Genomic DNA, 24150 nt, shown 5'->3' with positions numbered 1-24150 from the left:
GAATAATAAGAGATCGTGGCCTAATATCATTCTCTTTATATAGGCCAAAGAAATTTCTGGTAGGGATGACTTAGATCCAGTTTTTCGGTGTCAGTCAGTCCATGCTTCCCCTACCAATGCATTGCAAGGCATCTTTCTCATACATATAACTATTTCGCCATGTTAACATTATCACGGATATGCCTAGGCGTTTGTTAGTGTTGTATCTCCGGTTAACGCGTGAGTGACCGTCGAGGTCTAAGGGAGAGAGGGGTTCCCACTGTGTCAAATCAATGCTTTGTGAAAGAATGTTAAATAAAGAAAAAAAATTAGACAATTAAAAGGAAAAATACCTTTGAAATAGAATTATCGAGGCGGAACGTCACACGAAGTCTTTCGTCTCTCTCTCTCCTTGTTTCCTATTTTTTACTTTGTTAAACTTATCTCTCCTTTTTTCTTTTTTATCTTTTCTAATTTATTTTTATTGTTCCAGATTTTCGTTTAATTACAATTATATAAAATAGAATTTATTATCATTGGTTCTTATGTTGTATTAAAATTCTTATTTATGATCCCAAACAACTAAATATTTTTGTGTAAAATAATGTATTCATTTAATCATATCTGAGATATTACCGAAATTCATAAAAGAATTTATGTAATATATATATAATGAAATAATTATTATTTAGATCATCATTATATGTGTCGGAAATCGTATGATTTATATTTGTACAATCTTATTTTCTTGAAATATTAATATATATTTTTATAATATAAAAAAAAATATAAAAACAAATATAAATTTATATCATTCAAATTTTATATTTAAATTTTTCAGGCTTGGAAATGTATTATAATTTATTTAGCTCGATTATTTCTTCTTCATTGCTGTACTTAACATTAGATTTATCATTGACATTGATTGCGTATACCTATTTTTATCAAAACCCGTCATATTGATTATAAATAATTATATAATATATAATATAATATAATATAATATAATATAATATAATTATATAATAATAATTGCGTATACCTATTTTTATCAAAACCCGTCATATTGATTATAAATAACTCTTGAAAGTTCTGCTTTTTGTTTTTATTTCGTAATATTAATTTTCGTTTTTTATTATGTAAATTAAAATAAAAACAAATAGTTAAAATATATTTACGATTTTTGTAATTTTGACTATGAAATTTGATTTTGTTAATTTAATATTTAAATAATCATCATACTTGCATTGTAATAAATGTAATAACGATAATAAAATTTCTGTACATAGTATTGGTAAATACTAATTATTAGCAAAAGTATAATATTTTTAATCTATGATTTTAAGCCTTTATGTTTTCGTTTCATTCTTGCATATGGACCAATTTCAGGATCCATCACAAAATCATATAAAACTGATGTCCAAGAATCGTGTTTAGGTAGATCATCATAAAATTCAGATGCAATACGTTTTACCTAGAAATAAATAAGAAATAAATAAATGTATATTTCTATAATCATAGATTTCTTTTGTATTCGTATAAAAAGATAGATTATACTTCAGGTAATCGTGAACCAGGTACAGCAGGAAAGTCATGATGTTCGTTATGATAGCCAACATTGAATGTTATAAAATTTAAAGGTCCATAGTAACTATAAGTTTCAAATCCCTTTTTATACATATAATGTTCTGATATAAAGTGACCCGCTACAGGATGTAGTCCCATTGCCATAAGTGATCCTCCGATTAAATATATTAATACTTTGCCACCTAATATATATGCAAATATACATATTACAATGATTTGATAAGTATTAAAAGCGTATAAAAATACTTTTAATGTTTAGTATGTTCTTACCAAAACAATACCACAAAATTGCATCGAATATTAATTGTACTATTAAGTTAATATACTCAAACATTATTGGTGCTTTTGGATAAGTTATTAAAGGACGAAAGGCATAAAAAAATGGTTGCAAACATATCCAACAAAATTTGCCAAATGTGGTACAGAATAATTTTGCTTCCAATAAAGTTGGTAAATCTGTATCAAGTTTTTCATCTCCCTGATACTGTACATTAAAAATATATTATTTCTAATCTTTTATTAGCATATAATTAAATGATTCAAATAATAAATTCTTACACGATGATGTTCCAGGTGATATTTCTTAAAACTTATTGATATCGGTATCCCTATTGGCAAATTAGCAAACAGACCAAATATTCTATTGGCCATAGGTCGAGCATGTCCGAAGGCAAGATTATGTGATATTTCATGAATGGCTAAAATATGCAAGCAACATATATTAGATTTCAAAAAAAGTATATAGTATTATTTATTGTTTATTTCTTTTTGATTTATTTACTTACCAAGCATAAGAGAATGATTAATTATACCTCCAAAACAATATGCCATTAGAAAAAGCTTAGGATAACTTAAATCTTTAACAATAAATAAAGATAAAAATTGCACTAAAACCATACCAGTTACTATCCATTTAAATCTAGGATCGTAGCCAAACAATTTTTTTATTTGTGGATATTTTTCTGCAATATAATAAACATGGTATATATAACTTGAACTGTTCATTATAAAGTGATTAAAATCAAATCACATAAACTATTTTTCATATTACTTATTTCAAGTAGAAATAGTTCATTGGAAATATAAGTGATGTATATACAAACATATATATGCATAAACATTGAGTGTATAGTAAATCATAATTCTAATTAATAAATTGTGTTTATATTAAACACACCTATATATAGCATATGAATATAAAATATTTTTCTATTCTTCAAAATGAGATAAAATGGACATTTTTCTTAAAAATGATTATTATTAGAGATAATCGATGAATAATACAAATGAAATTACTGATAAGAATGTCACGTACAATCATTGTACAATCTACACATACACACATATACATTAAAATAATGGTATGTAAGGTTAAATTTCTTCCTTACCTAATATTATTTTACGACGACTAGCATGCGGTTCTTCGGTGTAAGTCCATTCGAAGTCTGTTCTCGAGACTCTTTGTCCCATTTTGTTTTCTTAACGTAAATGTTCGCGAATAGTAAACTATTACATTTGCCGGAGGTAGCTTCATTGAATTTTCTTATATACGTCCCTCTGACATGAGATATGAATACTGATCCATGCACATGCGCAGTTCATTGATTAAATAATGAAAAATCACAGCTCATTTGTAACATTGATTGTTTGAACTCATAATCAAATGAAAACGGATACGAGTAATTATTAAACTTGAATGAAAAAACACAAATAGACAATAGTTATAAATAAATTTACAAATTTATTTAATAATTATCGATATTTTAATAAGTGTAATTAATTGTTATTTATCGATTAGTTTAAATTTTGAATTTGAAATCTAACAAGACGATTATCGATACATATGCTCAAATCGAGAGTATTCGATAATTATCGAACTGTCAATATCGAGATGTAATCCGATAGTTGACACGTCGAACAACGTCAACGATTTATACGGTTATAGTATGTGCAAATTATCATCAATTTAATAACTTTAACACTATCGTTGAAAGGATTGGTATTATTCTACGATAAACGATGCACGCAAAAGATTTGTTTAAAGTTTCATTCGTTACAATGCCGAAGTAGATTAATTAATTTTACATATTAGGAGAGGTTAGGCTATCGTTAAGCTGTCGTGCGATGTAAATTTTGGAGGCCTATTAAATACCGAGTTTGTTTTGAGATGCCAAAATTCAGGATGCTTCCGCGTACATCGCGGATCGTTGCACTTTGTTCCGCTGCGAATTTTATTAATGCAGCGGATCGAGTTATCATGCCGATAGCAATCGTTCCTATGACCGATGAATTTAAATGGAATCTTCATTGGCAGGGTTGGATATTATCCGCTTTTGCATTTGGTTATTTTACTAGTCAGGTATGGAATTTAAACAAACAAAAAAGTCATTAATTTAATACTCGAAGCGCTCGACTCCCTTTAATATATACATTTAAAAATTAATTATTATTTTATTTAGAAATATATTGAGTTATTTCAATTCTTTATCAAGATCATTTTCGGATATAAATTTTTTCCATAAAATTAATATTTCGATATTCTAGCTAAAATTTTTAATAAATTAGTCGGCGCTTTAAGCTTTAACTGATCTACAAATAATGTTATATGAACATTTGAGCTATCTTATTGTATTAATGTTAATTAGATTATTGGTGCAAGTATAGCAAGTCGTTTTGGTTGTAAAACAGTACTAATGTTGGCTGTTTTATTATGGTCTATAAGTACCGTAGTAACACCACTCTTGGCACAATCTATTCCATTGCTTATCATCTGCAGAGTTATTCTTGGTTTAGGTGAAGGATTAGGTAAGAATTCTTATAAAACCTTATGATGTTCATATGTCAGATATATAACTGTGAATGTTTTAGGCTTGCCAGTGATATTTCATTTATTTGCGCATAGTGTACCTATAGAAGAAAGATCAAGAGCGTTTGGTTATCTCGTAGCTGCTGGTTCTGTTGGTCAAGTTGTTGCATCTGTTGTAAGTGTTTTTTAAATTTAACATCATTCGTAATTTAACAATGCATTAAATTATTTTGTTATTATTATTAGATTTGTCCTAATTTGTCCTGGCAAAGTGGATTTTATTTATTTGGTATTATTGGAATTGTTTGGACTTTATTGTGGCTATTATTATATCAAGAAATTAATTCTCAGGATGAAATTCCTCTCTTCGTACCAAAGGTAAATTTTTTATTACACTAATAACTTATTTTTATGAATAACGTTTTTTTAATTATATTTTTAGGTGACACAAAATAGAAACTTACGTTGGACTGAGTTTATTACTCATTGGCCTTTATGGGCTTTGTATATAGCACATTTTGCAATGAATTGGAGTAATTATATAATTATGCAATGGTTGCCTACTTATTTGACAAGAAATATATCTGCTAATAAAGAAAGCATAAGTTTAACGGCACTTCCATATATTGTCAATTCTCTTGTTGGTATCGGTATGTATCTTACACGCGTATTTTATTTTTTTAAAGCAGATGCATATGGCATAATACATGGTATTACATTTTTCTATAGTTGCCGGACATAGCGCTGATAATCTTATACAGAAAAGATGGTCCGTCTTATCTGTAAGAAGACTGATGACAAATATAGGCTTAATAGGACCAGGAGCGTTTTTATTAGCATTTTGTGCAGTGGATAATTTACTCGCTGCAGTAATGTAAGTATGTCTAAACAATTTTATGAATATATACGTCGTATTAAAGAGAAAAGAAATTTTTATTTATTTTTTCATTCTCCCATAAATTATTCTTCGTCATTCAATTTTTAATTAACTTTTGTTCAACAATCTGTTCAGATTCATTTGTTCTATTTTAATGCTCATTCTTTTATGACTGCATTTGGACGTTATTTTATTCGTATGAGACAATATGCAATATAATTTTCTGAATGTTTATGCAAATATACAGGGTGATTCACTAACTCTAGCCACCAAGATAGTTCCGAAAGTATGATAGTAACAGAAAAGTTTATAGAACGAAAGTTGCATGTAAAATTCGGAAGTATAATATGACGTCAGGGTTTTTTTGCTAGGTTTAGTCGCTTCTGAAATTTAAAGGTCAAGTTTGTTTTTTTTAAATGGAATGCTATGTTTTGGTACTTATTTTCTGATAGCGGCTGTCGTAGCTAATCCAACGATATGCAACATTAAATACAAAACCTGACAATAACAAATAAACACTATTTGGATGATATCTGTTCCGTGCTTTATTGGACACCTAAAGGATGACGCAACCCTGACGCAACCCTGACGCAACCCTGACGCAAGCACGACACGGATGAGCTGTATTATGGCTGGATCGTTCGCCAAACTTGACCTTCGTTGACCTTCAAATACCTTAACCATTTGGCTATCGGAGGGTTTTCAGAAAACACTATCGAAAAAAGCTGAGTAGCACTAAACCACCGTCAATTGTCTGTATCGACGAAATACGCTAGCATTTTTCGACATGAAATTTGAAGAGCGCGAAACTGTTAGCCAAACAGTTAAAGTTGCATTACACATCGTTGGATTCACCAAGACAGCCGCTATCAGAAAATAAATACAAAAAAAAACTTTACCTTTAAATCTCAGAAGCGACTAAACCTAGCAAAAAAACACTGACGTCATATTATACTCTCGAATTTTTCATGCAACTTTCATTGTATACATTTTTCTGCTATTATCATACTTTCTGAACTATCTTGGTGGCTAGAGTTAGTGAATCACCTTATATATATATATATATAGTATATGCTAGTAATATATACTTTTTTATTGAACAGTTTTATTTCTATATCAATGGGACTTTGCGCATGCAATTCTTCTGGACATCTCAGTAATCATGCAGACATAGCACCAAATCATGCAGGAATTACTTTTGCTGTATCAAATACTATCGTAAGTATATAAGTTTTATATTATTTATAAAAGTTGATGTGTCAAATAGTTAGTATCAAAAAATACTTTTATATTAATTAATAAATGTTTCAGGCCACTATACCTGGTATTCTTTGTGGTCCATTAACGGCTGAATTAGTAACTGCTTCTCATGGTCGATGGATGCCAGTGTTTGTATTGGCTGCAGCAATTAATTTCACAGGTGCTATAATATACCAAAGTCATAGCTCAGCACTTCCAGTATTGTGATATGATCAATTACAGGAAAAATTATCGATTGTTCCGTGAAAAAAGGTAGCTTGTGATGTTTATTTGGATGTGTATATTTGCATTGAGGAGATTATGGTATATAAAAATTATATACACAAGAATATATAGTTTCAGAATCTTAGCATATATAGATCCAACATGGTATACATTTACTATATTACATAGAAACCACTGAAAAACATATCAAAATATAAGAAATATATTTTAACAGACTCGAAACACTATAAATAAATGCAGTGTGAAAAGTGTTTAGTGATGACTATTGTAAACGCGATGGAGACATTGCAACAGTGCCATTTTTGATGCGTAAACTGGAATTGGTTAAAATTCGTGACGAACATGTATGAATCTAAAATAACATACATATTTGTCTTTAATTTGTGCATCATAATAACACGAATTAATAGGTAACATTTTGTGATATGTTCTGATATATATATATACAAGATTTTAATTTTGCACATAGAAAAAATTGTATATTGTGTATAAGTCGATAATGTACATAAAGAATGTGTTTTAAGATGCAATTTTTATATATAAAAAAAAAATTAAAACAAATAAAAAACACCAGTTCGGTCACAATTATTTTTTCTTTTTAAATATCATTTTACATAGGATACAACGAAAATAATTCTTTTTTTAAATATTCCGATTGAAGGACTTTATCTAAGACATTTTTCGGTAGATTTAGATCATTACAGTCTATTTTTACAAATGTATTTTCTTTTGATAATTTTTCATTAAACTCGTCAAAAATTTCAACCGATTTTGTGTCTATGTTTTTTGTTTCGTTAGCTGATTCTTTATTTTCTCCAAAATCATTATTGTTTAGAGATGTTTCGATTCCATCTTTCTCAAAATTATTTATATTTTCTTCACTAACGCAATAAGAATAATTTAAATTTTCATTAAAATTTTCTTGGATGTCATTTTGAGACTTCATTACTTTTATAGTTACATTTTTTTGCTCTATTGTATTAAGTTTATCGAAATTTGTGGTATACTTCTCTAAATATTTGTCTATCTCGGTTTTAACTTTACGTGATGTTTTATTATTCAAAGAATAATTTTTATGAGGATTTAGTAAGTTCGATTCGTAGGTTAAGATATCGTTTATATTCTGCAATCGTTTTTCTGTAAACAACGGTTGTTGCTCAACAATATTTCTCTTTTCGTTCCCTACAATATCTTCTTTAAGTCCTCTACTAGATAAATCAATACTCGTTGTTGTAGATTTTACAATAGCTAATTGATCTTGTTTTGGAAATAACATGTTTTTACTATGTTCAACGTCACTTTGATCAATTATTTTAGAATTTTTGGAAAATTTGCTATTCTTTGATAATATATTCTGATCATTTGTTGAGTCAACATTTTCTTTTATTTTATTTCTATCGCACGCAGTGTTTTCTAATACTTCGTATAATTTTTTCATACGCGGATTAAAGTTGTATCTTTCTTTTCTGCGATCATAATGTTTTTGAAATTGTTCCCAATTCGTTTTAACTTTTTTTACATCTCGATCTATATAATTTAATTTTGCTGATGCTATTTTCCCTATACGCAAAAGAATTTTATATATACAGGATATGTTTACAGAAAATGAAATTCAATTTTGATTATAAGACTTACATTTCTTATCTGATTCTTTTGAAATTGTTTTATTTTTCGTTAAATCTGTCCTTTTAAGAATACAAGGTAAAGAAGCTTGGTTTTCACAAACGTTCATCACTTTTTCATTTTTTTCAAAAATATTCGTTGAATTATTAGAAGAAGAACTTAATTTCGGTAATGTTACAATAGAACGTGCTTTTGCATCTTTTGCAATATGTTTTTTATCGTTTGTTGTAGATTTAGAAATTGTTGAAACTGTGCAATAAAACAGATACCACCAAAACTTGATTATTTTTAATTAACTTATACTTCTATTTTATTGGTCAATATTTTTATACATTTTTAATTAATATTTTATAAATAAATGGCCGGTATAGATTAATATTTTTTTTCAGTATAAATATTGATCATTTATTTAAAATACTGATAAACAAATGTTTAAAAATACTGACCCAATAAATGGCAGTTTTTCAAATTATCGTATATTCTTCATCATTTTTACATTCTAATACCTTTCAAGCCGTTAAATAAACCACAGGAATTTATAGAATTTTGAGAATTGTTAAAACCTTTCGATATATCGTTATTTTCAACATTTCCAAAAGGATTGAATTCGTACACGATGTTGTTTGTTGCAGAGATCCTTTTAGCAGGCTGCCATGTACGTGCTGGTCTAGTTATCCAACGTGCATTTTCTGTATTCTATTAAAAAATTGTTGAATCATTTAAAATTGATTCATTTATGAAATTAAGATAATTTTTACCATTATTAAAAGAAATAAAATTACGTACGATATTTTGCTTTATTTTACTTTTTCTTGCCGACATTATTTTTCCATTATTTGTTCGTCTTTCCGCGTTTACGTGTTTAGAATTATTTTGTGATTGTAAATCATACGGATCTACATCAGAATTGAATTGATTATCGCAATGCAACGAGCATAATGCTTCCAATATTTTCTGCTTGTCGATTTTAGCCAGTCTGCTTCTATTCGAAATTTTGAGGAAATTTTGTATCTGTCTTTTTTTTTTTAATTGTTATGATCAGAAATTGTATAAATCATAGATGGCAAAATTATGGCTCAAGGAATTTTCAAAAAATCTTAACAAAGTTTTGTTAATTATTTAAGAATTATTCAAAATCGATTTAAATGTTAGACTCACGAACTGATAAATATCAAACTTTGCATTTAATTTTAACCACCATTAAAAAACTTACTTGTTGTGAATATTAAAACGAATGTATTCCTTTAAAATTTTCTCAGGACTTACGAAGTGTTGAAAATTAAAAATTACTTTGTCACCTTTTCTAAAAAATAATGGACGAGCTCTAACAGCAGCAGTTTTTCGCATAGGATTCAATTTTCTTGATTTTTTGTTAGTACTGAAATTCAATAACACCTTTTCTATTATCAACTCTTCTTCATTTGAAGGTAAATTTTCTGATTAGCTTGTATTACACGTAGTATTTCGTACCTGTTCGAAGATTTGACTTTAAATTCAAATTTAGTAGACTCCTCGTCGAGTTCTTTTGGTTCCACTTTTTGTTCGACGTTTTGAACGAAATAAGAAAGTCCTCCGAGACGAATTTTTTCTTCTCGATTTAGCGATCTCGATCCCCGAAGGGATTCCACAGGGTTTGGTAAAAAAGTAGATAGATAATTGGATTGCGCGCGTGAAAAATTCGGAAAACTACTTTCGATATACGCCAGTTCCAAAAGTTCTACCAAGAAAAAATTATATTTTTTCTCAAATAGTATTTTCTTTATCTAAAGATTTTTTAGGATCCTAATACGTTTTCATTCTTTAGTTGTTACCATTTTATATTGTCAAATGTTAATCATCATATTCTTGACAGAAATTTTTTTGAAAAATCGATTATTATCGTCTTTTTCATTATCGATCATGATCGATAAATTTCCCTGAAGGTTGGTCGAGCAAAAGAATATAAAATTCAGATTTTAATCAAAATTAAATAAGTATTTTGTTTAAGTATAGTATGCATATATATTTTGTAGGAGACATAAGTTATCAAATTTCACCTAAAAGTCTGATCTTTCGTATTACACTTTAATAATATAATAATTAAAAATATTATAAAAATACATCTACTAGTTTTAATTTTTTAATTATATTATATCATCAAATTATATATAATCGTAAATATTTTATTAATAATACTACAATTATATATATATATATATATATTTTTTTACTCGTTCACACAGAGAAATTTATATTTTAATCAAATAATTATTTTTTTATTTTTATTATTTTAAAATTATATATGTGCCTATATAAAAAACAAAACGCATGATACACTTGTTAGAGGTATTTATCAGTCTTTATTTTGTAACTAATCGACAGATCAAAATATATTTGCATTTATATATATTCGCGTTAACATAGTGTCTGATATAACGAGAGACACAATGTAGGAAGGGAAGGAATCATTAATGGAGAGGGGGATTTGGTTTAGAGAAATTCTCTTTAAATCCTTCTTTTTAATCACGATGCAATTTGAAATCTTTGATTTATGACGAAAGCTAAATCAAGATTCTAACTTTATATTATGTGTATTTTGTGCGATTTATCATCGAACCAAGTTGACCAACTACTCGCGAGTCATAATTCGAATCATAATAATCATCGAATTCACGATGACGATAATAACAGATAATAATAATTATTATAATCTAAATAATTAGAATAATAATACTAATGATAATATAATATAGGATCCATGCTCTTTTTACAATCGTGTTTCAAAAAATAGATATTCAGAGCCATTCGAATGATCCTCGTATTTTTTTGTATTTTTTGTATTTTCTAAACATATTTTATAGTATGTTCTCTTTCTTTCTCTCTCTATTTGTTACGTATGTTATTTAAATAAATCTCTCTCCCTTCTCTCAATATTGTTCAAACAATAATAATAATAATAATAATAAGAATCATTATTATATTATGTTGATCATTAATTCAGCAGCAAAGTGCACCTAGAGTCATTATAAACTCACTACGCGGGGAACGTGTTCCTGCGGAATTACTTATTTTTATCTTTTAATTCTTTTTTTGTTGTTGTTGGGGTTCGTCTTGTACTGCTGTACATGTTTATTTTTTCGTACTATGTACTTACAATCAACCGATGCACCTTCTATACGCACTTACTTATTCACACGCCTTTCGGATTGTCGGAAAATGGAAGATGTGTAAAAGGGAAGAAATTGAAAAGCAATGAAGATATATATACGCGTTTTTTAAAACTAACGGAGTTCGAAAATCGATACTAATTTGCGTGTTTTTGTAATTTTTCATTTTTTTTTTTTTTTGAAGAATTTTTCTTCTTATAAAGGAGAATAAATTGAAAAAAAAAATTATCATTCCATCGTTCGTCTTATTCCATCGTTAACTTGCTTAGAAAAATAAAAATAAATAAAAAAATGAAATTAGTAAAAAAAATATGACCAGTATTAACCGATTTTCGATATCCGTAAGTTTTGACAACGAACGCGTGTTTAAAATTTCCTTGCGACGAGATAATGCAAGATAATTTTTGCTAATAAAAATGCTTGTTCTTTTTATCTTTTTCATTTTATCGACGATTTGTTCTTTCGCGCATATGACTACTAATTTTGATACTTGGTTGCCTCGTTAGGCAAAACGACACGTTTCGTGAGGCCAGGTTGCGAATTGTAAACGTCGGATTCGATATGATCTTCGTCAAGATTAGGTGATTTCTCGAACCTCTTAGACGGGTTGCTAGATTGCAGGCATTCGTTGATGAAACTGTAAACTGTGTTAACGTAGACCTCTCGATACATTGCATAATGCTTAACATGGGGTGAATTTGTAAAGAGTACTAGTTGTACACGTACTCCGCGTTCTGCACGTCGGCTTGCGAATTTCTCAACGTCCTGAAAATATAATTCTATTTTGTAATACAAAATTTATCTTGTTACATACTCGAGATCAAAATCCTAGGTTGTAAACTTGAGTTATAGAACATTTGTATAAACTAACTGCAGCAGGAATTAAGGTGTCGGTATTCGAGTAAAGAAATAGTTGTGGCCAAGAAGATGATTCTTCCATCAATGCGAAAGGATTCGATTGGATGGTGAAACCTCGTCCAAGTGCATGGGCGATCACCTGTATAAATTACATTTCTATTGAGTTTGCTATCATCAATCATTTTTGAAACATTGAAGAGTGCGAAGATTTACGCTTGATATCATAAATTTCAAGCGAAGATTTACTATTGCGATTGTTAGTATTCTAGAAGATACTGCATAACTAGTCAAATACCATTTTATTTTCAATATTTGTTTTTTTTAAGATACGATTGCAGTAACATCGCATGAAATTTATGGTAATGAGCCTAAATCTTGTATTATTTTTATCCTGAAACCAATTTACCCTGTACCTGAAGAATCAGGCTTATCACTACAAAGTAAGAGAGAAACAAGTAGGCGATAAAAACCTCGAAGAACCAGAACATTGATAAGAAGATCGTAATGAAGAAAGACATCGGTATATTTGTTAGAGGATGTCCACCAATGATTGCACTGATAGCTTTGAACAGGGATGTAACTCTTCTTTCACCTGGTGCACTGTCAAAGATCACTCCTTTCACTTGCGACTGTGGGATCAAATTAAAATGAACATTTATGAAGAAATTAGTATTCTTATAGAAAAAAGTGATTAAGAAATAAATTGTTCCGTTACTTGGATCGGAGAATTCATTTGTTGCATCGCAATACTGATGTGTTGATAAAGTAAAGCGCCACCGTTGCTAAATATGTGGAAGAATATCGGATGATCGTTCAAACTGTTTTTAGCAATTACTTGCAACAATCGTTTGCCTATATAAGGCATTTTGTTTCTTCGTCCAAAAAGACATTCCATAGGTGCTGTATAACGAAGAGTGATGCAACTGGAAATAATTGAATTCTATGATCTGTTAGCAATATTATATAATATTTTTATTAGTTGATATTAAATCCAACTCAAGTAATTATCGTTAACATTTGATATAACGATTAACGAAGATTATATGTCTATTTTCAAGTTATTTATCAACTTATATGAAAATAATTCTGTCTTTATTAAATCTGGACATTTTTTAGTAGTCAGGGCAATTTCGTATTCAGAAAATTAACTTGTTGTTATGTAAATATGATTTCAAATATTGTATTATGTAACTTTTAGTTGTGTCAAAATGTACTTCACGAAATCAATAAAAATTAGCTCGCGGCATATAAATTAATATATGAAAAATATTCTGCATATAAAGTAGTAATTAAAAGTAAATTACAACACGTGTTTACTGATCGATCACAACAATGAACATTTTTAAAATCACTGTACAGTAATTAACGCATCTTAAAGAAAATAAACCTAGTGAAATTCCTAAACTTTTGTCAGACGACAAAAAAATATTATATTATCAAAAAACCAAATTCTAACCAGGTGAGCAGCATCTGTGCAAAGCCGGTACGGAGCGGTCGATAATCGTCGACTACAAACGTACTACCGGCTGCCGTGCTACTGGTTGACGTCAAATTTATCATCAAAATCGTATCGAACGAAATGTTAATGAAAACAGAAAAAAGGAAAAAAAAAAGGAAGAGAAGCAGACAGACTCATTTCTTTTAATAGTTACCAGACTGATTGAATGAATAAGCATCTATAGATTTGGAGGCTGACCTTGAATTCTAATGACAAAAAATGAGAGAAAGAAAGAGACACAAGGTTACCTATGAAATGATCCTACCTCTTCTCCTTATAAATAGCACTGTATTTAGCCAAATATCTATCCTGACATCCAGCCCATCCAAGAAGAACAACCAATGGTCGTTTATCTTCTTCATAGACGAAAACAAATTCTTCTTTATGATCCTGTCCATTGGTCGTGGAAGACGTCAAAGCTGGGTCCTTTGGTGATGGTGGAAAAGACGGGAACATTATGCAGTATTCCAGGTCCTCCTGATCGCTCATCTTCTCTGGCATAATCGTATCGTGGTTCTATTCAATCCAGAAATGATTCTTCTTAATACGTAAGCGTATGTAGTTAGACGCGTCTATGTATGTATATTTACGTAGCCGCCGATGATGACGGCTGTGAGTTCAGTTAGATGATGAAAGTGAAGGAGAGAAGAAGTAGAGTACCTCGAGGAAACGTAACGTAACGTAACGTAACGTTGAGCGCGGGTAACTCCAAAGAGAGAGGCAGAATGAGGTGGAAAAGATGAAGTGGGAGATATGTATATAGATATATGTATGCGTATATCTTCCTATCTATCTCTTTCTTTCACTCTTTCTCACTCTCTTTCATTTAAACACACACATTGACCTAAGCAACATATAAAGGCACCCTACCACTAGCACATAGAAAGCTTTCCTCTCGTTCGGTACGAGCTTGCGTCGTACCGTTCGTGTTCTTCGAAAGCGCGAAAGCGAATCAGAAGATCGATAAATGGAGTTTCCTGAAGGTGCATGCGAGTCACCTCATCGTATTCAGTTCAAACGAGATTATTTTATACAAGAATTATTATTTTTGTTTCTTTTTTCTTGTTTAATTTTTTTTCATTCTTTTTGTTTCCACAGAGAACAAAGTTTGAAAGATTAATATGTTTCCTTGCAACACTTACCATAATCTGATTCTTTTCAAATAGATTTGTTTGTTCATCGATGATACGCTTTACGAGGCAAATATTACACGCCGAAATATCGACCAGATACAATAACGAAAAGTCGAGAATAATTTCAGATTGTTCAAAGCATTAATTCAATCGACACGAATATGTTCATGTATTTTTAGACGTGAAGTAAGATGATGTGATTGTTTTTCGAAAACTTCGATCGGTGTGTTTAAAAGGATAAAGATTTTGCCGTCATTTCTATGGAAGCGATACGATTGGCGTGCTTAATAGTAATAAGAAAAATAGAATTGTAAAAATTCGACAACCAAATATAATTGAATACCAACTTATGCAGATCTGATATTAAATTTAATTTAGTTCGATGCTTTTTATGTAACAGAAAACAATAACTTTATTTTTAATGGATTCATTTTTGTTTTATAATGTTTTTTTAATAGTTTATTTAATAATATAATTAATATTATTTTTTGAAGGTTCTATAGTTTATAGAATCCTAAAGTAGAACTGGTGCTTGGTTGTTTTAATAATTGTAAAGAGTTTTATAGATTGGAAAATTTTTTAAAAGTATATAATCTTGTGTATAATATTTAAATAATTTGTTATCATTTTAAGGACTGTGTGTGTGTTAGACATTTTTCATAATTTGACCTAATTGAGATTTTCTGTTAAAAGTTTCATTTTCAAATGTCTATGTTGAAACTTCCCTTGTATTTATCAACTATTTACTAGCTTAATTTACAATCGATTTTAACGATGGGAAATGGGAATTGATGGGTAATTCGAAGGGGAAATAATTCTTCTCTTTTTCATTTTCGTTCAGAGAAAAGTACAGTTCAAACTGAAAGCTGTTAACTACCCTTCATCTGAAACATGTGTGACTTTAGCGAAAGATATGAACAAAATATGAACTAAAAGCGTAACAGGGAAGAGTAGCATCCCTATCATGCGCAAATAGTATCAGTATAAGAGCTTGCACCTACTTTGTATAAGCCAGAGTATTAGTGTTAATAGGTTGAGTTCACACTTCTCAATCTCTGATCTGTGTGTTTAAGATACGGGGCCACTACAAATTTGATTGGCGACAAATCTGCAAAGAAAATAAAAATTAATATAATCGATAACATATGATAATTAGCATAAAAATTTGCATTAATATGTTAACTGTTGTTGTTTTGCTTTTATGGATTTTCTTATTATATATAATGCAATTTGTTGATAAGTTTGATTTTCACAAAAATGTAATTTTAGTATTCCAGGAAGGTTTTGGTAGGATTTTACTTGTCATGCAAATAGGTTTGTTATACCTGGCTAATCATGTAGTGGCACCACTTCATACATGTCACTTCAATCTCTGCTGAGCTTAGAACTTTGTAGCCATTCTCTACGTATTAAACACAGTACATTTCTATTATATATGTTACCGGCATTGTACGAAAAGCATTCTATAGAATACCTAGGCATTGTATATTATGCCTGATGTTTTTAGGCAATGTATGAAATATAAGAATTATTACATACTTTCCCTAGGAATTGTATATAATACTTACAAGGAGACGGTCGGTGAGCCACACCTCAGATTTTTTTCAAATTTTGCACACTTGTAGTATTCCATATAAAAAATACTTATTTCTTTGGCTGTAGTAATAGAGTAGTAATAGAGTAGTCTACAATAGCGGCGTAGTGTGTGTCTCTAATGTCGCTGATACCTATATCTTATCTTGACAGGGCTAACAGGTATGTCTACCTTTCTAAGCCAGTCAATAAGGGCCAAACATCGATTTTTTTTATTAACAGCTTTGAAATTTGATATAAGGGTAAGTTGACGACGCTGAATCGAATGGTGCTAATTTTATTAAAATCAGGAACCGGGTACTCGGGGAAAAAGGGTAAAAAAGGGTAAAATATAGCCTTATCTTAGAATCTAGGCATTTAATCGAAAAAAGTTTCAAACAAAAGTTGTGGAGAATTGAAAAATACAGAAAAAATGTTCTAAAGTTTATCTTCGTATCTGCAAAAATAAGCGAGAAATATTGAAAAAAAATATTTGTAGAGTGGCGCGCAAAGTCCCTCCTCTCCGTCGGTTTTTATACGCGAGCGGGTTAGTGTACGTGCGAGCGTCCGTGTGTACTAATGCACAAACAAAGGATCTTTGGAAATCATCGGGCCTTTCGGCCTTGAATGCGAGTGAGAGAAGAAACCGATATTTCTCTCTTTCTATTTTTTCATTCGGTAGCGAGCATTTTTCGTTTTGATCATCGAGTGTCGAGCGTTCTGTATATCTATATAAATTGGCGTATAAGCGCGGCGTTTTTAAATCGAATCTTGATGCTTATGGCACGCCGTTTCTTTATTTATTGTCAAAAATAATGAACCTTGAATAAAAAAAAAAATAATTCATTTTAGCAGAAACTATTATTATTTAGTGGAGAGTAAAAATAATGAATTAATTTTGTGTCTTGCCATAAAATTAATTAGAATAATTAATTGATATAAATTCTTTGCTTCACAAAATTTTATTTATATATCAAATTGAATACGTATTCTTTTTAAGACGAAATTAAAAATTTAAATATTTTTCCTATTAAATTATGTATTTTATAAAATTTTTAATTATTGATTTTTTGTCTCGTAAAAATTTATTTGTGTATCAAATTGAATACATATTTAAAAAAGAAGAATTTTATATCTACACATAAAATTAATTCAAGATATACAGGAAAGGATATTCTAAAAACGTGGAATTTATTTTTTGGCTAGATATATAATTTTAATTCATTTTATTATGTTATATGAAAACATCTTCTTGCGCCCGTTATTAACGTTCGAAACAGAAGAATTGTCACAAAGTCATCAGGCAACAAACACACAAACACACTTTGCCCCCAACACACACATAAAAGCGAGCGTGTAGTTGGTTTTTGTGTGCAGGTTTTTTAGACTGGCGTGCCGCTATATTATGCGCTGTACTATACTATGTTTTATGTGTGTGTGTGTTTGTTTGTATCTGTTGCCCGATTTATCTGTGCCAGATAAGATAACGATTCTCCTGTTTTCTTCGTTGTCTAAAAACGCCATGCATTGTGAGCAATGCTTAGACATTGCTAACAATGCCGAATTTCCCACTTTTCCGGTAACATATATAAGATTCGAAAACCAGTAAAATATAGGATCATACTTCATAGGATCGTATCTGTAGTATATGTTCAAAATTGTTTAGCATAAAACTGAGCCAATGCAACTATGTTGACGAGTTGTAGCTTTCTTTCTTCAACGTTAGGACGATTCAAAATTTTGGTTTTTAAGTCAAGATTTTGGTCACGGATGATCATTACTCCTTTTATTTAGTAAAAGGAGATTGGGGAAGCGAAGCTTTCTGAGTAAATACTAAAGAATAATTCAAGATTGAATACTTTACTGGGCAACATGCACACACCCATACACATAAAAGCGATCGGCTGACCAAACGAGCCGAAAGGAGAAACGATGAAAGGGAAACGATTCTCTTAATTCATCAAAGGTTTTTTTCGTGCTTTGTCTCCACATCCAGGCGGCTGGACATTTTGTTCATATGCAGCTATGACTATGAACCTTTTTTCTATTGGCTAATCAACGCAGGGAAGGGATGGCATTCTCGCCCTATAAAAACTCTTGCAACCTCTACGAGATCATACATATTATAGTATCGAAACATCATATCATAACGTATCGAAACATCATATCATACATATCGAAACACCACATCATAACATATCGAGACCTCACATCATCATATCGAAACAACACAGCCAGCAAGCATATTCAAGAAGAAAGCATCGAGAAGAAGAACGCATCAACTTTGTACAACGCAACAACTATTGAAATCACATATCACATTCATAACGGCATTTTCACGATAAATAAAATATCGTGTTACCGATCAAGGCACCGGTACCGCACCAATAGGATCTTGAAAAAATTTTCTAATCCAGCAAGTATTACATTTTCTTGAATTTAAAAGAATTAACTGTCTAGAATCGTTTAACTTATCGTTCATATGGAAATATTTTTCTTATATAAAAACAATTTTAAATCACAAGTCATCGGAAGCCCTGGGAAAGACATTTTATATAATAATGCATTGACAATGCAGCATAATCCATAGTAAACGCATTGGAATTGCAGAACTAAATGGTATAAATATCAATTTCAATTAGACTTATTTGATTGTCTATATAAACAGCGGTTTCAATGAATAGCTTCATTTGGCGTACGAATTAGTAGTTAGTAGTTTTGCTCGTGTGGATACATTTAGCATACATGAGATTAGAAGGCTTAGAAGATAGTGCAGTTGTCATCTCTGGAGTATCAGGAAAATTTCAAAAGAGTGACAATATTAACGATTTAAAGTCGAATCTAATGAATGGCGAAGATTGCGTGTCTTCAGATCATACAAGGTAGAAATTCGGTAAGAATATATATATAGGTTAAATTATATTTCATACAGAAATTTATTACATTACAGTATGTTATTTTTGAGTAAATTGAATTATTATTTTTTAGATAATTCGTCTAAAGTACCATTGCGTTCAGGAAGAGCTTCTAATTTATCTTAATTCGATAAATTTTTTTTTTGGATTAATGCAATACAGACACACAATTAATTCCTCGAGCAGCGTATTTTTTGACACCGTTCGGACAATGAGAATCGAACCCGAAGATGCAGAGAAAAGACTCGCTCTTATCACTCAAAACTAATAAATTTATATTAAATTAAAAAATAACCATATGATAATTTGACTTCTATAAATGAAATCAAATATCCTCATTATACCCAACTTATCGGTAAAAGCAACTTGAGTGTCTTTCGAGTTATTTTTTAAAATACTTAATTATTAGTTTAATGTGTTTATTTTTCAGTCTATTTGTGATATTCCATCGTTTATTGTTAAGAATAGGAATACCGGTATTCTAAATGAAAACTGGAAACGTATAGTTTTAAAAAATTATTTTTTATTTGTACAGTTAATTATTATAATTATTTTATTAGGAAAATAGTATCGACAAAAATGATAAATATTATCGCTTGTTAAATCTCAAGAATATAGTTTCTTCAGCTGGTTGTAAAGTTATTCTGAACTTTAGGTTAATATTTTCAACGGAAACTGGATCGTCTATTCGAACAGTAAATTTTCTCAATAGACTAGCAGCTATTGCCTTTATTTCGGTCATAGCAAATATTTGACCTAAAAAAGAAATATTAAAAAAACAAATACTCTACTGATCAACTGTTTAGAATACTATTTCAAGAATGCATAAAAATGCGTTTTTACCTATGCATCCTCTTTTCCCGAAGCTGAACGGGATGAAACATTTCGAGTTATAATTTCCCGGCAAGAACCGATCCGGGTTAAATCTTAAAGGATCATATTTATCTTTCCGATGAAGTGAAAATATTGAAATAACAACGTGACAATTTTTTGGTATTATCACATTGTCGTTCACTTAATAAAATAAATAAATACATATTATTACTATATAAGACAGTAATGTCAATGGACAAAAATATATACTAAAAAATATTTTATTATATGTAAATATACCTCTTGTGTCCCTATATAGTTTGCGTGCAAAAAATGGAGCTGGAGGAAAAAGACGTAATATTTCCTTGATAACTCGATCCAAATATTTCATTTTCTTAGTATCTTCCATTGTAACAGGAACATCTTTTGGATCGCTTGAGCCGTACAAATCGTACAACTCTTCGTATACTTGATTCTGGAATTGAAAAAGCCGTATACATAATACAAGTTTTGTATGGAAATATAATTGATTTTTAAAAGATAATGACAAATAAGATACTGCTTAAGTGCAATTTGTGCGTACTTGAATGTCTGGAAACGTGGCCAACGTTAAAAATAAAAATGAAAGTGTATTAGCGGCAGTATCGGTTCCCTAAAAAATAATACAAATTGCTTTTTATTTTTAATGGATAAAAGGAAATTTCATCTAATCTGAAATAAATTCATCTTACTGCAAAAACCATTGTATTTATTTCATCGCGAATATCTGCCTCCGAATATTCTCCGGATTCATAAAGCGATTTAAATATGACGTCTAGAAATGAACCGGTATCTTTTCCTTTAATTAGAGAAGAGCATAATTATATATTATTTATAATTATTATAAAAGGAATTTTTCTATAAATACATTATTAAAAGAATATTTTTTCAAATGGTTATTTTTACTTGAATATGGACCTTTTCCTTCCTGGGTAAAGTTATCCTAGTGCATTGACTCCTTCTTTTTCTTTATAATATTGACGAATGAAAGTTATATACATGAATAAAATATTAATTTTTTTAGAAAAATATATATTGAGGAAAATTGAGTTAATTAAAAGTGCGAATAATCGTTTTATTTATACCTCGCTCGTTATTTTATTAATGTGTGAAAGATATTCTTGTAGACGTTTTCCATTAGATGAATTGTTAAATATAATATTTGGATGTAACCAGAATTTCATTACTCTTTGTGTAGTTATGTCAAACATTCTAAATAAAAATAAAATTCACAATAAGAGGAAAAATATGCAATAATAGTAGATTACAATACAAATAAAAAAATATTTTACTAATTATTACTTCGACACATATTCAACAAGTTTACAATCCGGATTGCTCTGCAAATTTAAATCACTTTCCAATAGGCTATCTGTCAGTATAAAAAAAAAAAACTATTTTTAGAAAATTTTAATAGTTCAATACATATTTTTTAAACTTTTCTGAATATCCAAATTTCATCATATATTATGTCTAACGTACAAAGATGTACGTAATGCATGAAATCTATGTTTTTTCCGTTACTAGTTTCTAAAATGTTATTTAGTCTGTTTGAATTTTTTACTATTGAGTCCACATAAGTTGAAACCATTTTTTCTTTGAATACTGGATTTAAGATTTTTCGATGAATCTCCCATATGGATGCTTTAAATATGAAAATATTTCTTAGTTTAATTTTTTATAATGTTTTTTTTTTTCTATATATTTATTAATTAAAAAAGAGACAAAGAGAGATCCTTATATATATGTGTGTAGGTGTGTAGACGTTATATGCAATCATAAGAAAAGAAAACTATTTTTACCAGCAATCCTCTGAAAGACATACTTAAAAAATACTGTAATGTAATTTGATATAGGTTGTTTTTTTGTATTAATAAAGAAGGAAGCACGTGCGAACTTCTAGTTTACCTGGTGCAGTAAACACTCCATTACCCAAAGAAAATTTCATAAAGTCATATACAGAACTTTTTTCATAACCGTTAGAACTTTTTGATAGAAACTAAAAAGAAAACAAAAAATTGATGTAAAAAAAGCCGAAATAAGAGAAAATCTAATTCGGGCAAACCGTTTATAACGAAGTGCCGTAAATTTGATAAATCTTACCTCAATACTTTCAGGATCATCGAAGATTAGGACTAATTTAGGGCCTAACCACAATAGCCACGGCGAAGAATAGTTTGCAGGTAATTTTATTAGTTTATGAGTTATTTCTAATTGTAAGACAAATTCATTCAATAGAGATCGCATAAATATAGACATTATAAAAATGGAATAAAAATGTACTTTTTACATCATCAAGAACTATATTCAGGTTTCCAATCAAAGGGTAAGCTTTAGGTCCCGACAATTTTTTTACCATGTTATACTCATGAAATCTATTTATTATATATTTAAGAACATAGAATAACATTATTATTATTGCTGTTGAAACACTAACTTTATTTATATACCACATGTTTAGTTAAACAAATACAAAATTATAAAACAAGCAAAAATAGTTTTAAAATACTGCTGGGCCTTCTCTTGTAAGCCAAGAAGGGATATTAAGTTTACACTTCGCAGCGACTTCTTGTATCTTTCGAGATTTAACAGAAACTAGAAAAGAATCATCAGACTGGGAGCCTATTTAAGCAAGATCGAGATCATACTTTGTCCAGGTGTCAAGGATACCTTCAACACGTGTGGACAAAATTAGACAAAAAGCTGTATTTTATCAATTCATTTATTCCGTGCGTATCGATACTAGTTTGCATACTCGAATGTATCGAGAAGCGAAGACGTTACTACTTACGCTAACGCACCACTTGATAAACGTTCAATTTTTTTTTCGTACAATTTTTATGGCTTTGAAACTGAATAAAAATGCATTACTGTTTTCTTACAACATACTAAAAACGAATTAAAATTATGTCTAGACAAAAAATAAATTCCACGTTTTTAAAATATCCTTTCCTATATATCTTGAATTAATTTTATGTGTAGATATAAAATTCTTCTTTTTTAAATATGTATTCAATTTGATATACAAATAAATTTTTGTAAAGGAAAATATTTATATCAAATAATTATACTAATTAATTTTATGGCGAGACAAAAAATTAATTCATTATTTTTACTCTCTGTTGAACGACCGACGCCTTGTATCGGTACTCCGGTGGTTTTCTTGTCGTTGAAAATGCACTTATAGGTGGATGAGGAGTCAGGGTAGGTGAAAATAAATTAAAATATATTTTTGAGCCCAGTCAGTACTAATAAGTACTATTATTTGGCTCGTTGCAGGGAAAAGCCTTTCGGCATAAAAACCCTGGTTGAAATACAGTTGTTGCTGATGTGTCGCTGGCTTGCCTATCGGCAGCTATCGCTGATGATGTTAATCCAAAGCAGAATATAATTCTGACCACGTGGCCTTCTTCTCTTGTTCCTTTGTTCCACTGATGTAATAGTAGCGCAGGAGTGTAGTTCTCTTCGAAGTGATCGCTCGCAGGTCTCGTGGTAGAATCATGTTGAAGCATGAAAGCACGGGCTTTTATAGAAAAAGACGATGCAACGCGCGGACCAGTTACCGAAAAGCTAGAAACCGTAGTTGTCGATGCATATGATTGGACTAACAGAAATAGTGGGAGAACGCGTGCCAGGGGACACAAGCGCCCTGCAAGGAGTTTGATGCGCTCCTTTGGTGCACCGTAACTAACAAGGGGACCTTACACTGGGACCCCCACAGATCTTAACGAGCTTTGGTGTATTCGTAGTATACTTTTAGGGTGTTATCGTGGTAAAGGGATTTTTCAAAATGCGCAGTCGTTTTTGAGAAAAAAGGTC

The 24150-nt window shown here is 29.9% G+C and overlaps 6 protein-coding genes and 1 non-coding gene across 12 annotated transcripts; 2 read left to right on the top strand and 5 right to left on the bottom strand.

Moving 5' to 3' along the window:
* Window positions 1-1221: 1221 nt before the first annotated feature.
* Window positions 1222-3159, bottom strand: LOC122524693 (sphingolipid delta(4)-desaturase DES1). Of its 2 annotated transcripts, XM_043647079.1 has the most exons (7): window positions 2955-3159; window positions 2466-2528; window positions 2352-2378; window positions 2125-2264; window positions 1837-2050; window positions 1537-1748; window positions 1222-1453 (listed from the first exon to the last, which is right to left on the bottom strand). In XM_043647079.1, the coding sequence occupies exons 1-7, from the start codon at window positions 3034-3036 to the stop codon at window positions 1313-1315; spliced, it is 879 nt and encodes a 292-aa protein (XP_043503014.1). In that variant the 5' UTR covers window positions 3037-3159; the 3' UTR covers window positions 1222-1312. The 2 variants fall into 2 exon arrangements, with proteins under 2 accessions (XP_043503014.1, XP_043503013.1); XM_043647078.1 differs by having other exon boundaries at window positions 2352-2528.
* Window positions 3160-3444: 285 nt separating this feature from the next.
* LOC122524692 (sodium-dependent phosphate transport protein 1, chloroplastic-like) lies at window positions 3445-7307 on the top strand. The gene is made up of 8 exons (XM_043647077.1): window positions 3445-3925; window positions 4212-4371; window positions 4435-4547; window positions 4619-4750; window positions 4815-5022; window positions 5102-5246; window positions 6353-6467; window positions 6561-7307. The coding sequence occupies exons 1-8, from the start codon at window positions 3734-3736 to the stop codon at window positions 6714-6716; spliced, it is 1221 nt and encodes a 406-aa protein (XP_043503012.1). The 5' UTR covers window positions 3445-3733; the 3' UTR covers window positions 6717-7307.
* On the bottom strand, window positions 7191-10445 carry LOC122524691 (putative uncharacterized protein DDB_G0289263). Of its 2 annotated transcripts, XM_043647076.1 has the most exons (5): window positions 9828-10445; window positions 9144-9735; window positions 8864-9053; window positions 8370-8606; window positions 7191-8294 (listed from the first exon to the last, which is right to left on the bottom strand). In XM_043647076.1, exons 2-5 carry the CDS (start codon window positions 9177-9179, stop codon window positions 7345-7347), a joined length of 1413 nt encoding a protein of 470 aa, XP_043503011.1. In that variant the 5' UTR covers window positions 9180-9735; window positions 9828-10445; the 3' UTR covers window positions 7191-7344. The 2 variants fall into 2 exon arrangements, with proteins under 2 accessions (XP_043503011.1, XP_043503010.1); XM_043647075.1 differs by having other exon boundaries at window positions 9144-10445.
* A 1492-nt stretch (window positions 10446-11937) lies between these two features.
* LOC122524731 (transmembrane protein 53) lies at window positions 11938-14731 on the bottom strand. 4 transcript variants are annotated; one of them, XM_043647137.1, is made up of 6 exons: window positions 14450-14731; window positions 14125-14375; window positions 13077-13284; window positions 12775-12990; window positions 12375-12500; window positions 11938-12268 (listed from the first exon to the last, which is right to left on the bottom strand). In XM_043647137.1, the coding sequence occupies exons 2-6, from the start codon at window positions 14358-14360 to the stop codon at window positions 11981-11983; spliced, it is 1074 nt and encodes a 357-aa protein (XP_043503072.1). In that variant the 5' UTR covers window positions 14361-14375; window positions 14450-14731; the 3' UTR covers window positions 11938-11980. The 4 variants fall into 4 exon arrangements, with proteins under 4 accessions (XP_043503072.1, XP_043503071.1, XP_043503069.1 ...); XM_043647136.1 differs by having other exon boundaries at window positions 14520-14730; XM_043647134.1 differs by having other exon boundaries at window positions 14125-14730.
* A 3447-nt stretch (window positions 14732-18178) lies between these two features.
* LOC122525230 lies at window positions 18179-18393 on the top strand. Its single transcript, XR_006305735.1, has one exon. It is a non-coding gene; the product is annotated as a small nucleolar RNA U3 (small nucleolar RNA).
* Window positions 18394-20068: 1675 nt separating this feature from the next.
* LOC122524920 (cytochrome P450 4C1-like) lies at window positions 20069-20768 on the bottom strand. Its single transcript, XM_043647440.1, has 3 exons — window positions 20593-20768; window positions 20323-20493; window positions 20069-20235 (listed from the first exon to the last, which is right to left on the bottom strand). Exons 1-3 carry the CDS (start codon window positions 20699-20701, stop codon window positions 20069-20071), a joined length of 447 nt encoding a protein of 148 aa, XP_043503375.1. The 5' UTR covers window positions 20702-20768.
* Window positions 20769-20854: 86 nt separating this feature from the next.
* Window positions 20855-22690, bottom strand: LOC122524919 (cytochrome P450 4C1-like). The gene is made up of 7 exons (XM_043647439.1): window positions 22615-22690; window positions 22435-22541; window positions 22240-22330; window positions 21814-21975; window positions 21634-21703; window positions 21417-21543; window positions 20855-20944 (listed from the first exon to the last, which is right to left on the bottom strand). Exons 1-7 carry the CDS (start codon window positions 22688-22690, stop codon window positions 20855-20857), a joined length of 723 nt encoding a protein of 240 aa, XP_043503374.1.
* Window positions 22691-24150: the final 1460 nt, after the last annotated feature.

This window comes from Polistes fuscatus, unplaced genomic scaffold (assembly GCF_010416935.1).
Source record: "Polistes fuscatus isolate 324 unplaced genomic scaffold, CU_Pfus_HIC Scaffold8, whole genome shotgun sequence".
NCBI lineage: Eukaryota > Metazoa > Arthropoda > Insecta > Hymenoptera > Vespidae > Polistes > Polistes fuscatus.
Note: the sequence above shows the minus strand (reverse complement) of the source record. Positions and strands in the feature narration are given on the sequence as shown.